The sequence below is a fragment of the Bos indicus genome, chromosome 25 (genome assembly GCF_029378745.1).
Source record: "Bos indicus isolate NIAB-ARS_2022 breed Sahiwal x Tharparkar chromosome 25, NIAB-ARS_B.indTharparkar_mat_pri_1.0, whole genome shotgun sequence".
NCBI classification, from domain to species: Eukaryota; Metazoa; Chordata; class Mammalia; order Artiodactyla; family Bovidae; genus Bos; species Bos indicus.
Genome location: NC_091784.1, coordinates 3,552,626 through 3,567,908, shown reverse-complemented (window position 1 = coordinate 3,567,908; position 15,283 = coordinate 3,552,626). Strand labels below are relative to the sequence as shown.

General features: G+C 57.0%; 2 protein-coding genes across 5 annotated transcripts; both read right to left on the bottom strand.

Moving 5' to 3' along the window:
- Nucleotides 1-841: 841 nt before the first annotated feature.
- On the bottom strand, nucleotides 842-8,556 carry LOC109578671 (uncharacterized). Its single transcript, XM_070779173.1, has 11 exons — nucleotides 8,524-8,556; nucleotides 7,397-7,497; nucleotides 6,410-6,611; nucleotides 5,025-5,125; nucleotides 4,864-4,905; nucleotides 3,520-3,640; nucleotides 3,403-3,441; nucleotides 3,205-3,261; nucleotides 2,826-2,852; nucleotides 2,591-2,650; nucleotides 842-2,112 (listed from the first exon to the last, which is right to left on the bottom strand). Exons 1-11 carry the CDS (start codon nucleotides 8,554-8,556, stop codon nucleotides 1,795-1,797), a joined length of 1,101 nt encoding a protein of 366 aa, XP_070635274.1. The 3' UTR covers nucleotides 842-1,794.
- An 828-nt stretch (nucleotides 8,557-9,384) lies between these two features.
- On the bottom strand, nucleotides 9,385-13,730 carry LOC139179689 (interleukin-32-like). 4 transcript variants are annotated; one of them, XM_070779518.1, is made up of 8 exons: nucleotides 13,636-13,730; nucleotides 13,470-13,511; nucleotides 11,950-11,988; nucleotides 11,753-11,809; nucleotides 11,373-11,399; nucleotides 11,138-11,197; nucleotides 10,345-10,653; nucleotides 9,385-10,194 (listed from the first exon to the last, which is right to left on the bottom strand). In XM_070779518.1, exons 2-8 carry the CDS (start codon nucleotides 13,482-13,484, stop codon nucleotides 10,117-10,119), a joined length of 585 nt encoding a protein of 194 aa, XP_070635619.1. In that variant the 5' UTR covers nucleotides 13,485-13,511; nucleotides 13,636-13,730; the 3' UTR covers nucleotides 9,385-10,116. The 4 variants fall into 4 exon arrangements, with proteins under 4 accessions (XP_070635619.1, XP_070635620.1, XP_070635622.1 ...); XM_070779519.1 differs by having other exon boundaries at nucleotides 13,470-13,514; nucleotides 13,636-13,711; XM_070779521.1 differs by having other exon boundaries at nucleotides 9,385-10,653; nucleotides 13,636-13,723.
- Between the last annotated feature and the right edge of the window lie 1,553 nt (nucleotides 13,731-15,283).

Genomic DNA, 15,283 nt, shown 5'->3' with positions numbered 1-15,283 from the left:
CTCATGTCGATCGAGTCAGTGATGCCATCCAGCCATCTCGTCCTCTGTTGTCCCCTTGTCCTCTTGCCCCCAATCCCTCCCAGCATCAGAGTGTTTTCCAATGAGTCAACTCCTGGCATGAGGTGGCCAAAGTACTGGAGTTTCAGCTTTAGCATCATTCCTTCCAAAGAAATCCCAGGGCTGATCTCCTTCAGAATGGACTGGTTGGATCTCCTTGCAGTCCAAGGGACTCTCAAGAGTCTTCTCCAACACTACAGTTCAAAAGCATCAATTCTTTGGTGCTTAGCCTTCTTCACAGTCCAACTCTCACATCCATACATGACCACAGGAAAAACCATAGCCTTGACTAGACGAACGTTTGTTATCCCATGAAATACCACCTAAGGGTTTCAAATGGCTATCCTATGCTAAATGGAGTACAAAACATCAGCTTTACAGCAAATAACCCACTGAAAACTGCTGTCTATAACTTGCATGTGCTGGTTAAAAGGTCCAAGAAGTGAGATGACTGATATTCACATAAGTAATATTTCATTGTTTCAGAATTCTCCATAGGAAGGAAGAAACTTGTGCCCAGAATCCCTGGAAATTGCACCTATTCCATTCACATCACTCCCTCCTGCACCTTGGAGGACTCTTTCCTCCATATTTTTATTGGATTTTGTTCTGTTACCTCCTGAGTTTATATTGTCCATGCACAAATCACATATCATTGGTCAAAAACTGAAACATTTCCTTGGGAGGGAAAGTGTTTAGAGAATGTATTTCATGTAACTTACATTGAAATGGAGAAAAGATTTAATCTAAAAACAACAACAACAAAAATAAAAACAAACTCATATTGATGTTGAAACGGGGAAGAAATTTAATGTTAAACAAAACATCCGTACTACTCTATCAATGGCTATAATCACCATCGTGAGAAGTAGAATATCAGATGTAAGGTCATTATGTAAAAAGAAAAAAAAGGAAATAGTCAAGTGCAGGTTTAGCACAGGGGCACGGGAGAACGCAGGGGAAAGTCTGAGAGACTTGCATACTGATGGGGAGGTGAGGCAGGGACGGGGCCAGGAAGACAAGGCTGCTCAGGGCCCGGCAGTGGGCAGCTCCTTGCAGCAGGGAACTCAGGCCAGATGTAGACCTTCCAGAGTCAGGCCTGTCAGAGGGACCCCCTGGAAGTGAAGGGGGAAGGGTGGGGCCAGAATGGGGCTCTGCCACAAGGAACTCCCAGACAGGCTGCTGTCCTCCTCAGACAGGAAGGCGCAGGCCCAGGAGACAGGGAGAGCCTTCCTCCAGGTCTCCTGCCCTGCTGGGGCCTCAGCTGACAGCAAGCTGGGTCGCTTAGGATGATGAGGGCACTAAGATGCTAGCGTCAGGGTCAGGGTCCACCACTGACTCCTCCTGCGAGACCCACAGCCGGCCCTCAGGGGTCCCCCTCGCTGAGGATCAGCTCAGCGCCCCATCTGACATGGTTTGGAGCGACACGCAGAGACACAGAGGCATGCTGACCCACGGAAGGCACCTTGGTCCTTGGGGCCTCTGAGTTTCGAAGCCTCTCCCACATCCCTGGGTCAGCAGATCATCCCTGTCCCTGACAGACAGGTCAGACCTGGAGAAGGGAAACCTGGCCTGATGCTGTGGTGTCGTCCCTGCAGGACAGGAGGTGAGGGCAGTTAAAGGATGGGTCAAGGGTGAGCAGGAGGGTAAAGGTCGCTTCAGAAGATGGTTTCTGGGAAGGGCATCGTACAGGGCCTTCTGGATGAGGTGGGGCTCCTCCAGAACCACGTGAGGCTCTTAGACCTGGATGAGGCTTCTGCATAAGAGCTGCCCAACAAAGGAAGAGAAATCCGTGAGCACTTCCCAGAGGGCCTCCACCGCACTGCAGATGGCCTGTAGGCAGGCCGCGGCCTTCTCCCACAGCCAGGTGAGCGCATCCCGACACCCGGACAGGAAACTCTGCAGAATGCCCAAGAACTGCCGCAGGGCTCTGGCCCAGATGCTCTCTTCCGGATTCTGGACCTCCAGAGAGGTGGAGACGGAGCGTCTCTGGATTCTGCAGCGTACTTCTTGCCGTGCTTCCTGAAGCAAGGGACTGGACTCCTTCAGGGTTTCCTGCAGGGATTGTGGGCTATTCAGGGACTCGCCCGGAGCGAGGCAGACCCTGGTCCTGACCTTACCGAGGCCTCCCAGCCCTTGTGAAATGCTGGGACTCAGAAGCCCACGAATCCAAACTGCCTGCTTCTGGCCAAAAGGTCTGCAGACACGAGCACTTCTCCCAGAGACTGGGCCTTGCCCCTCGGTTCCCTTCGAAGAACGAACCCCAGTGCTTGGTTGTACCTGCGTCTACGTGATCAACCACTGAACCCAGCACCAGGCCCACGGGGCTCATAGCAGGAAGCTAAGTCCAGGGCTCTGGCCACCGATGCTGAGTCGGGAGGCTGATGCTCGAAAGGCTGCACCACCTGAGATTTCAGGGACCCCCCCCTTCATCCCCCACTCCAGGGAGCTCTGTGCACACGCAGCAGCCCCAAGGACAAGAGAGACCAGTGGGGAGGGGAAGGAAGGCACTGAGACAGTGGCTCCAACTCACGGGACTGTTCTCTTGAATGTGATTATCCATGACTTTAAAGGCGTCCTTGATGAATTTCTCCTGGGGAGAGGAAGTGTGCAGTCTGCACTCCTGCCTCGCTGCTGAGGTCAGTGGTCCCCAGTGTGGCCTCCCGTGCATCCAGGTGAGTCTGAAGGGAGCCAGTGCCCCAGACTCCATACCCTGGCTGATCCAACTCTGAGGACTACCCTTAGCAGGGGGCAAGGTCCAAACTCACCTTAGTCTCTGCTAGGACTGCCTCCATCTGTTGGGAAAAAACGCTCTGTTTAAAATACCCCCACCCTCTCTCACTTTCACCCTGAATCCCAAGGCCCAGCTAGTACTCATCTCTGCCCAGTTACCCCAATAACTAACACTCAACCTGGGGACCATGCTCTGGCATCCTGCCCACCCTCGTTGCCCTGTGGTCTGGACGCTGCCCTCAGCATCCCTGGGCCTCCGTATCTCCTCCCTGTGCACTCACCTGCCACACAGGTGTGCGTTTGTCCAGTGTAAGGACTGGGTGCTGAGCTGTGACCCTCATCATCACCATGACTGTGAACCCACACCACCTCCCTCAAACTGGGGAGGGTCGGGGGTGGGGCACAGTGACCCACCTGTGCTCCTTCTGGTTCATTTTCCATTGTATCGAAAAATTCATCTACAAGGTTGTGCTGTGAACAGAGATGGACTTGAGTAAAAGAATCTCGGTTCTTCTCCCTGCTGGGTCCCAAGTGGGCCAGAATGTTCTCAGCTTCACCCAGCAGAACCCAGGCCTCCCGAACCCCAGCTATACGTGGAAATGAGCTTCTTACCATTAACACCCTGAAAGAAGCCAGGACACGTGGGTCTCTCTGTGGAGGTAACAGTGAAATTCAGGCTTCTGACCTTGTAACCACCAAGATCTGTTTTATACACACACACACACTCACCCAAGGAGGACGGTTGCCCTGGAGTAGGCGGGTCAACCTGGTTCCCAGATGTCTAGCCCTCCGTGGTCCTGCTGAGAGCTGACCAGGGAGGAACTGGTGCTGTCCTCTCCTGTCTGAGGTGCTGAGGGTGACAGTGGCCAGTCTTCCTGACTTCTGACCCTGCAGACCGCCCCCCAGCCCTTCCCCTCCAGACAATTGATGACTCAATGGAGGATACTCGGGAATCTGGCGCTGTCCCCGCTGCCCTCCTGGCCCTGGGTAGTCAGTGCGGCTCACAGCGCAAGCAGGGCTCCCGTCTGCACACCCTTGTCTGGGGGCCCCATCCTGTCAGCCCAGCATCACACATGACTGGGCAAGGAAACTCCTCGCGGGTCCGTGGGGACACTCTCTGCCCACATCCTCTCACTGGACCTGAGTGCTCAGCCTGGCTCACCCCAAGATGACCACTCCCAGACACCGGTGTTCCATGGCCCAGAGCCCCTGGGGATCTGGTCACCCTCAGAACTAGGTAGGTGAGTGGACAGAGGGCGGAGGCCACCCCAAAGGGTAAGAATAGTTTCTGATCTCAGTGTGGCTTCAGCTGTTGATCCACGCCCTGAGAGAAATGCTTTCAGCTTTTCTCTGAAAATCCTGGCCAGTGAACTAGACCCCACACGCTGCAACTAAGATCGCTCAGAGACAAAAGAAATTCAATAAATAGGAATAAGCATTAGAAGGAGCCTGAGGACGGCTGATTCCTCGGACACTGCAGAGGCTCCAGGTCCGGCTCCCCCACGAGCATGACGACTCTAATTCCTACACTCACTCCCTGGTCCATTGCTCCTTCCTCGGTCCCAAAGGCCCCCACACTGAGCTGCCTGCAAAACTGACCTCCCAGCAGGAGCCCCAGCCCCACAGCCAGGACCTGCCACATAAGGAAAGGGCTCAGAGCAACAGGAAATTGGAGCGTGCTTGTCAACAATTATCCAAAATTTCAGGATGGTGACAGCAGAGCGTTCGACCAGGGTTATTGTGAGACGAGGTGCTTTGTGGCACGGGTCCCATGTTTTGACCCTCTGCTTCCTCAGTGGGAAGGAAATGGCAACCCGCTCCAGTATCTCTGCCTGGAGAAGCCCATGGACAGGGGAGCCTGGTGGGCTACAGTCCCGGGGTTCGCAAAGAGTTGGACACCACTGAGGGACTCACACTTTCACTTCCCCTGTGGCCACCCCAGGGCCCAGGGAGGGTGGGACAGAGGTTGCTGCGCACAGAGCAGTCAGCAGGGCTGGGGCTGAGCTGGTGGGAGCGGGGACAGGTGGCAAAGGAGACTCCAGGACCACTCTCCCCTCATCTCTTGTCACTCACCTTAGTGAAGCACATGGTGGCTCAGGGTCCTGCCGCTGGGACCTGGTGGAGGAAGAGTGGGAGGAAAGTGCTTCAGAGAAGAGGGCTCGCCCACCACCCTGGAGGGTCCTCCGCCTGCAGGTCTCCCCGACCCCCACGCCAGGCTCCCCAGAGCCCCTCACCTGAGATCCTGCAGCCAGAGCTCCAGCTGAGCACTACCCCGCTGCCTGCTGAGCCCCAGCGACTTAAGAGCTGGCCAGGGAAGGGCAGAGAGGGTGGAGCCCTGCTGGGGAGGAGGCAGGGTCAGCTGGGTGTGTTTGAGACAGAAACTGAGATAGAAATAGAAGCAGAAACAGAAGAGGAAGGGGGGGAGTCAGAAGGAGGGGAAGACATGGAGCCAGAATCTGAGGGGCGGGGCGGGAAGGGCGTGTCCCTTACACTCAGGGTCCCAGGACAGGGGCCTTCTCCCTGAGCTGGGTGGGGATCTCTGAGCCCAGCTTGGGCTGGGACCCCCCGCCATCGGCTAGAGCACGCGGAGGGACGGGGTAAAGTCCAGACTTGGGATGATAGTTTGAGGAAGCTTCAGGGGGAGCCGACCAGGGCCCTTGAACAGACTGCACCCCACTCCACATCCAGAGAAGCTTCTGTAGCTGCCCTGCCCTCAGGAAGTCACAGGACCTGCGGGAGCCCTGAGGTGGAGACTCTCCCCTGCATCCAGGGAAGGGCCGGGCCTGTGTGCCTCACCCACAGGATGTGTCCTTCAGAAGGGGCAGAAGGGAGCCTTGCTGGCCGTCTGGGCCCCGCTGACCAGGGTCTCCTGAGCCCTGCTCGGGCCCCCGGGCCTCAGTCACCATGGCAGGGGTCTCCCTGGCCCTGGCCAGCCCCACAGGGCTTGACTCTCACAGCCTGGCCCACCTCCCCCTAAGACCACAGCCCCTCACAGCCATGGCCTGGCATCGGTCTTAGAGACCCAGGGCTGCCATAACAAAGAGCCACAGACCCGGGTCTCAGCAACACACATTTATTCTCACAGTGAAGCCTCGAAATTGAAATCAAGGCGTCAGCAGGCAGCGGTTGCTCTGCGAGCCCTGAGGGAAGCAAGTGTTCCAGGCTTCTCTCCTAGGCCTGTTGACAGCTGTCTCCAGGTCTACATGGTGCCCTCCCTAGACACGTATCTGTCTCCTAATTCCCCATTTTCCTAAGGTCACCAGTCATAATGGATTAGGACCCACCCTAAGGGCCTCATGCTCACTTGATTCCCTGTAAAGACCCCCCTCCAGGCGCTGGTGGTTAGGACTTCACTGTGTGAATTTAGGGGAACACGATTTAGTGTCTAATATCCTTGAAGAGGAACCGGGCTCCTGATGGGCCACCCGTGTGCACCCCATGGGGACAACCTATGAATCCTGCTCCTCAGGGAAAGTCTCTCTTGGGCCCACCAGACCCCAGCCGGCACCCCCTGCCCCTGTTGCTGACGGTGACATCGTCGGGAGCCGGCAGCCCGCCCTCCCAGAGGCTCAGATCGCGCGGGTAGCCGGGGTCCGGGCGCGCCACAGCCTCGTCCTACCGCCAGTACTGCCGCCCCCGGATCAGGGAGGTCTTCCCGTTGAGCCGCCAGGAGAACACGGCGTCCACCTCCGTCCCGGGGGGCAGCCCCAGCTCGGTGAGCGGGCTTGCGGCGCCCTCTAGCAGCCGGTCCTGGAACGACCAGAACTGCGGGCCTGCGGGCGGGGCGGGGGCCGGGTAGGCCGCGCTGCGCGTGCCCCGCGCTAGCCCCCCACCACCAGGACCCTTCTACTGCTGCCAAGTCGCTTCAGGCGTGTCCGACTCTGTGCGACTCCATAGACGGCAACCCACCAGGCTCCCCCATCCCTGGGATTCTCCAGGCAAGAACACTGGAGTGGGTTGCCATTTCCTTTTCCAATGCATAAAAGTGGAAAGTGAAAGTGAAGTCGCTAAGTCGTGTCCGACTCCTTGCGACCCCATGGACTACAGCCTTCCAGGCTCCTCCGACCATGGGATTTTCCAGGCAAGAGTACTGGAGTGGGGTGCCACCGCCTTCTCCACAAAAGAAGAGAATCGGGCACTGATTTAGATCCTGAATTCTGTGATGAGCTGGGATGGGGGGAGGTCAATAGATGGCCCACGTCCCACCCACTCATCACCCAGGAACGTTGACGAAGCAGTGACCCCAGACTGAGAGGGGACCAGTCGGGGGACCAGTCCACTGTCTTCCCGCCAGCATGAGCTGATGGGAGCCAGGAAGCTCCCGAGAGGACGGCAGGGGCTCAGGTGTGGAGGAGCAGAGAGGTGTTCCAGGTGCAGGAGGGTGTCCCCCTGAAAGTGGGCAGTTCTGGTTCCAGGGTGCTGACCGGAAAGAAGGTGCACGGGGCCGACTGTGGAGCATCATCTATGTGTGAGCAGTGATGTCACCCAGGACCTGGGGCACGGCGACCAGGGGTGGTCTCAGGGCTGATGTGGGGTCCCCAGCAAAGTGGGTTGCTTGGGATGTCACAGAAGGAGGACAGGGTGACAAAAATCACAGAGGGCCCACAGAGGCAGGCTGGGGTTCAGCGTCCCGGGGTGGACGGTGGGGCCCATCCCTAAAGACCCAAACAGCTTGGCACAGTTGTTGACAGGAGTGGCCTGGGCTGCCTGGCACACAGACTGGGGCCTTCAGAAGGGAATGAAGGCCGTCTGGGCGCTGAGACCTCTGGGGTCCCCTCGATCCAAAGCGAAGTGGCAGGTGTCTCCCTCCCCTGGCCTGCCCCACAGGGCTTGTCCCTCACAGCCTGGCCAGCCTCCTTGCTGAGGCAACAGCCTCTCTCAGCCCAGCACCTCCATGGCCTTCTCGTAAGTCTTCCAGCCCCAGGGCCACCATAACAAAGAACCACAGACCCGTGTATCAACAACACACATTTATTCTCTCACACGGGAGCCTAGAAGTTGAGGCCAAGGTGTCAGCAGGTATGGTTCCTCTGAGAGCCCTGAGGGAAGCCTGTGTTCCAGGTCTCTCCTAGGCTTTAGATAACCATCTCCACATCAACACGGAATCCTCTCCAGACATGTATGTGTCTCCTAATCCCCCATTTTCCTAAGGTCACCAGTCATAATGGATTAGGGCCCACCCCAAGGACCAGGTTTCTCTTGATCCCTTGTAAAGACCACCTCCAGATGACGTGGCATTCAGAGGACTTCGGCATGGGAATTTGGAGACACAGTGCGACTTCTGATATCCTTGAAGGGCAACTGGATTTGGAAAGTAGAGGTGTTTCTTGGGCACAGCTGGAAGGGAAAGCTCTGAGCCGGGGGCTGGGATGTTCAGTCGTTTAGGTGTTGGGAGGAAGACAGGGCTACGGGAGTCCCCACATGTCACAGGTTTAGGTTTAAGACTCCTGCAAGACTCCTAGGAGGAACGTTTCCAGGAGACAGCACAGGTCAGCTAAGAGACTGAGGAAGTGGGAGAACTCACAGCGTGGGGGCACTAGTGGTAAGGGATCTGACTGCTAATGAGGGAGATGCAAGCGACCTGGGTTCAATGCCTGGGCTCGGAAGATCCCTTGGAGAAGGAAATGACACGCACTGCACTGTCCTTGCCTGGGAAATCCCATGGATGAGGGACCTGGTGGGCCACAGTCCGTGGGGCTGCAGAGGCAAACACGACAGGGCGACAGCACTCACAGCGTAGCAAGGCATGATTATTTCCTGAGCCATGTGCCGCATTTTCCATGTGCCAGGGAATGTGGTGGGGCCTTGAGGGGAACTGGCTTGAAACAGAGGGGTAGGGCTGCCCCGGAGAAAAAGGAGGGCATCCCAGGCAAAAGGAGCAGCATGTGTAGAGACCCAGGCCGTAGAGCAAGGAGCTTGGCCGGCAGCCAAGGACTATTGTGCAGCCGAGGAGATGCAGAGCAGCGTCCTGCGGATGAGACTCGGTCTGACAGGTCACTGAGAGCCTTAGGTCCTCAGTTGTGTCCGACTCTGTGCCACCCCGTGGACTGTAGGCTGCCAGGCTCCTTTTGCCTGTCGCTGAATTCTTTCTGAGCTGAGACATAAAGGACCAGAGTTCCTCGGATCCCATGAAATACCACCTAACGGTTTCAAATGCCTATCCTATGCTAAATGGAGTACAAAACATCTGCTTTACAGCAAATAACCCACTGAAAACTGCTGCCTATAACATGCATGTGCTGGTTAAAAGGTCCAAGAAGTGAGATGACTGATATTCACATAAGTAATATTTCATCTGTTCAGAATTCTCCATAGGAAGGAAGAAACTTGTGCCCAGAATCCCTGGAAATTGCACCTATTCCATTCACATCACTCCCTCCTGCACCTTGGAGGACTCTTTCCTCCATATTTTTATTGGATTTTGTTCTGTTACCTCCCGAGTTTATATTGTCCATGCACAAAGCACATATCATTGGTCAAAAACAAACATTTCTTTGGGAGGGAAAATGTTTAGAAAATGTATTTCATGTGACTTACATTGAAATGGAGAAAAGATTTAATCTAAAAACAACAACAACAAAAAACAAACTCATATTGACTTTGAAACGGGGAAGAAATTTAATGTTAAACACAGAATACCGTACTACTTCTATCAGCTGAGTAACCTCACCATCGTGAGAAGTAGAATATCAGATGTAAGGTCATTATGTAAAAAGAAAAAAAGGAAATAGTCAAGTGCAGGTTTAGCACAGGGGCACCGGAGAACACAGGGGAAAGCCTGAGAGACTTGCATACTGATGGGGAGGTGAGGCAGGGACGGGGCCAGGAAGCCAAGGCTGCTCAGGGCCTGGCAGTGGGCGGCTCCTTGAAGCAGGGAACTCAGGCCAGAGGTAGGCCTTCCAGAGTCAGGCCTGTCAGAGGGACCCCCTGGAAGTGAAGGGGGAAGGGTGTGGCCGGAATGGAGCTCTGCCACAAGGAACTCCCAGACAGGCTGCTGTCCTCCTCAGACAGGGAGGCGCAGGCCCAGGAGACAGGGAGAGCCTTCCTCCAGGTCTCCTGCCCTGCTGGGGCCTGTGCTGACAGCAAGCTGGGTCGTTTAGGATGATGAGGGCACTAAGATGCTAATGTCAGGGTCAGGGTCCACCGCTGACTCCTCCTGCGAGACCCGCAGCCGGCCCTCAGGGGTCCCCCTCGCTGAGGATCAGCTCAGCGCCCCATCTGACATGGTTTGGAGCGACAGGCAGAGGCACAGAGGCATGCTGACCCACGGAAGGCACCTTGGTCCTTGGCGCCTCCGGGCTTCCAAGCCTCTCCCACATCCCTAGGTCAGCAGAGCATCCCCGTCCCTGACAGACAGGTCAGACCTGGAGATGGAAAACCTGGCCTGATGCTGTGGTGTCGTCCCTGCAGGACAGGAGGGGAGGGCAGTTAAAGGATGGGTCAAGGGTGAGCAGGAGGGTAAAGGTCGCTTTAGAAGATGGTTTCCGGGAAGGGGATCGTGCAGGGCCTTCTGGATGAGGTGGAGTTCCTCCAGAATCACTGGGGCTCCTATACCTGGATGAGGTTTCCGAAGAGCTGCCCCACAGAGGAGTACATATCCATCAGCATTCCGCAGACGGCCTTCACTGCACTCCAGACGGCCTCCAGGAACGCCCCCACCTTCTCCCAAAGCCAGGTGAGCACATCCCAACACCGCTGCTGGATACTCTGCAGAATGCCTTGGAACCGCCGCAGGGCTCTGGCCCAGATGCTCTCTTCCAGATTCAAGACCTCCAGACAGGCAGAGCCTGAGGGTCTCTGGATTCTGCGGCGTACTTCTTGCCTTGCTTCCTGAAGCAAGGGACTGGACTCCTTCAGGGATTCCTGCATGGATGGGGGCCTTTCAGGGACCCGCCCTGGGTGAGGCAGACCCTGGTCCTGACCTGACTGAGGCCTCCCAGACCTTGGGAGACGCTGTAACTCAAAAGTACAGCCCAGCCCAACCCAAACCGCCTGCCTGCAGACCAAGAGCTTTGCAGACACAAGGACTTCTCCCAGAGACTGGGTCTGCTCCTTGGTTCGCCTTGAAGAATGAACTCTGGTGCTTGGTTGTATCTGCCTGCAGGTGGTTGGCCTCTGAACCCAGCACGAGACCCACGGGTCTTAGAGCAGGAAGCTGAGTCAGGGCTCTGGCCACCGTGTGCTGAGTGGGGAGGGTGATGCCCGCAAGGCTGCACCATCTGAGATTTCAGGGACCACCCCCTTCATCCCCCACTCCAGGGAGCTCTGTGCGCACATAGCAGCCCCAAGGACAAGAGAGACCAGTGGGGAGGGGAAGGAAGGCGCTGAGATAGTGGCTGTGACTCACTGGAAGGTTCTGTTGAATGTGATCTTCTATAAATTCACTGATGTCCTCGCTGAGCTCCTCCTGGGGAGAGGAAGCGTGCAGTCTGCACTCCTGCCTCCCTGCTGACGTCTGGGGTCCCCACTGTGGCCTCCCGTGCATCCAGGTGAGTCTGAAGGGAGCCAGGGCCCCAGACCCCATACCCTGGCTGATGCAACTCTGAGGACTACCCTTAGCAGGGGGCAAGGTCCAAACTCACCTCCGTCTCATCTAGGGCTGCCTCCATCTGGTGGGGAAAAAATATTGTATTTAAAACACCCCCACCCTCTCTCACTTTCACCCTGAATCCCAAGCCCCAGCTAGTACTCATCTCGGCCCAGTCACCCCAATAACTAACCCTCAACCCGAGGGCCATACTCTGGCATCCCTGCCTTGCCCTGTTGCCCTGTGGTCTGGACGCCGCCCTCAGCATCCCTGGGCCTCCGTATCCCCTCCCTGTGCACTCACCTGCCACACAGGTATGCGTTTGTCCAGTGTAAGGACTGGGTGCTGAGCTGTGACCCTCATCATCACTGTGACTGTGAACCCACCTACCGCCCTCAAACTGGGGAGGGTTGAGGGTGGGGCACACTGACCCACCTGTGCTTCTTCTGGTTCATTTCCCATCTTATCACAGAAATCATCCACCCGTTTGTGCTGTGAACAGAGATGGACTTGAGTAAAAGAATCTCCGTCCTTCTCCCTGCTGGGTCTCAAGTGGGCCAGATCGACTCGGCTTCACCTCGCAGACCCAGGCCTCCCGAGACCCTAGCTATTCATGGGGATGAGCCTCTTACCATTATGGACCTCAGAGAAGCCTGGTCATATGGGACTCCCTGTGGAGGTAACAGTGAAACTCAGATTCTGTCCTTGTAACCACCGAGACCTGTCCTACACACACACACACACACACACACACACACACACACACACACACGGACACTGACCAAAGGAGGACCCTTGCCCTGGAGTAGGCAGGTCAACCTATTTCCCAGATGCCTAGCCCTCCGTGGTCCTGCTGAGAGCTGACCAGGGAGGACCTGGCACTGTCCTCTCGGGTCTGAGGCTCTGAGGGTGACAGTGGCCAGTCTTCAGACCTCTGACCCTGCAGACCCCCGGCCCCCAGGACCTTCCACTCCAGACCCTTGATGAGTCATGGAGGTGGGAGGCGCCCCACCGACCCCTGGGAGACTCCACCTAACGGCGGGCATCTGGTGGGTCCCCACTGCCCTCCTGGCCCTGGGTGGTCAGTGGGGCTCACAGCGCATGCAGGGCTCCGTCTGCACACCCTTGTCCAGGGGGCCCATCCTGTCAGCCCAGCATCACACACAACTGGGCAAGGAAACACCTCGAGGGGCCGTGGGGACACTCTCTGCCCGCATCGTCTCACTGGGCCTGGCCGCTCAACCTCGGCCAGCCACGCTGACCACTGCCAGATACTGGTGTTCCATGGCCTGGAGCTCCTGAGCATCTTGTCACCGTCAGAACTGAGATGAGGGAGTTGTACAGAGGGCGGAGGGCACTCCAAAGGGAAAGAGTAGACTCTGAGCTCAGTGTGGCTCGGCTACTCATCCAGGCCCTGAGAGAAATGTTTTCAGCTTTTCTCTGAAAATGCTGGCCACATGCTGCAACTAAGATCGCTCAGAGACAAAAGAAATTCAATAAATAGGAATAAGCATTAGAAGGAGCCCGAGGATAGCTGATTCCTAGGAGACTGCAGACGCTCCACGTCTGGCTCCCCCACGAGCATGACGACTCTAATTCCTACACTCACTCCCTGGTCCATTGCTCCTTCCTCGGTCCCAAAGGCCCCCACACTGAGCTGCCCCCCAAACCGAACTCCCAGCAGGAGCCCCAGCCCCACAGCCAGGACCTGCTACATAAGGAAAGGGCTCAGAGCAACAGGAAACTGGTGCCTGCTTGTCAACAATTATCCAGAATTTCAGGATGGTGACAGCAGAGCGTTCGACCAGGGTCATTGTGAGACGGGGCGCTTTGATGGCCCGGGTCCCATGTTTTGACCCTCTGCTTCCCCAGTGGGAAGGAAATGGCAACCCGCTCCAGTATCTCTGCCTGGAGAAGCCCATGGACAGGGGAGCCTGGTGGGCTATAGTCCCCGGGTTCGCAAAGAGTTGGACACCACTGAGCGACTAACACTTTCACTTTCCCCTGCGGCCACCCTAGGGCCCAGGGAGGGTGGAACAGAGGCTGTTGTGCAGAAAGCAGTCAGCAGGGCTGGGGCTGAGCTGGTGGGAGCCAGATCGGGCGGCAAATGATACTCCAGGACCACTCTCCCCTCATCTCTTTTCGTCACTACCTTTGCGAAGCACATGGTGGCTTAGGGTCCTCCCGCTGGGACCTGCTGGAGGAAGAGGTTGGGGGGTGGAAAGTGCTTCAGAGAAGCGGGCTCGCCCACCACCCTGGAGGGTCCTCCGGCTGCAGGTCTCCCCCATCCCCATGCCGGGGTCCCCAGAGCCCCTCACCTGAGATCCTGCAGTCAGAGCTCCAGCTGAGCACTACCCCGCTGCCTGCTGAGCCCCAGCGACGTAAGAGCCGGCCAGGGAGGGGCAGAGAGGGTGGAGCCTTGCTGGGGGAGGGAATAGGGGCAGCTGGGAGTGTTTGAGACAGAAACTGAGTCAGAAATAGAAGCAGAAAAAAAAGGGGAAAGCGGGGAGTCAGAAGGAGGGGAAGACATGGAGCCAGAGGTCTGAGGGCCGGGGCGGGGAGGGCATGTCTCTTACTCTCAGGGTCCCAGGACAGGCCCCTTCTCCCTGAGCTGGGTGGGGATCTCTGAGCCCAGCTTGGGCCACATTCCCCCACCATCGGCTGGAGCATGGGGAGGGACGGGGTAAAGTCCAGACTTGGGACGATAGTTTGAGGAAGATTCGGGGGGAGCCGACCAGGGCCCTCGAACAGACTGCACCCCACTCCACATCCAGAGAAGCTTCTGTAGCTGCCCTGCCCTCAGGAAGTCACAGGACCTGCAGGGGCCCTGAGGTGGAGACTCTCCCCGGGGCCCTGGCATCCAGGGCAGGGCCGGGCCTGTGTGCCTCACCCACAGGATGTGTCCCTCAGAAGGGGCAGAAGGGAGCCTTGCTGGCCGTCTGGGCCCCACTGACCAGGGTCTCCTGAGCCCTGCTCGGGCCCCCGGGCCTCAGTCACCATGGCAGGGGTCTCCAAGACCCTGGCCAGCCCCACAGGGCTTGACTCTCACAGCCTGGCCCACCTCCCCCTAAGACCACAGCCCCTCACAGCCATGGCCTGGCATCTGTCTTAGAGACCCAGGGCTGCCACAACAAAGAGCCACAGACCCGGGTCTCAGCAACACATATTTATTCTCACAGTGGAGCCTCGAAATTGAAATCAAGGCGTCAGCAGGCAGCGGTTGCTCTGCGAGCCCTGAGGGAAGCATGTGTTCCAGGCTTCTCTCCTAGGCCTGTAGACAGATGTCTCCAGGTCTGCATGGCGCCCTCCCTAGACAAGTATCTGTCTCCTAATTCCCCATTTTCCTAAGGTCACCAGTCATAATGGATTAGGGCCCACCCTAAGGACCTCATGCTCACTTGATTCCCTGTAAAGACTCCCCTCCAGGTGCTGGTGGTTAGGACTTCACTGTGTATATTTAGGGGAACACTATTCAGTGTCTAATATCCTTGAAGAGGAACCGGCCTCCTGATGGGCCATCTGTGTGCACCCCACGGGGACAACCTATGAATCGTGCTCCTCAGGGAAAGTCTCTCTTGAGTGCACAAGACCCCAGCCGGCACCGCCTGCCCCTTAGGTCCGTTCAGTTGTCTGAAACTCCCTTCCTACACCCAGGAAGTCCAGATTCTTCCCTGAGCCACCTCAGAACTCCAGGGTGGGAGGGAGCCAATAGAGCTGCTCTTGCTTCAGCTGCAGGCTTCCCTGGTGGCTCAGAGAGTAGAGAATCTGCCTGCAATGCAGGAGACATAGGTTCGATCCCTGGGTCGGAAAGATCCCCCTGGAGAAAGGAACCCACTCCTCTATCATGGCCCGGAGAGTTCCATGGACTGCATAGTCCATGGGTCGCAAAGAGTCACACGGGTGAGCGGCTTTCACTTGCTTCAGCTGCACGCCTCATTTCCAGGTCGTATTTCCAGTGATCTGGCT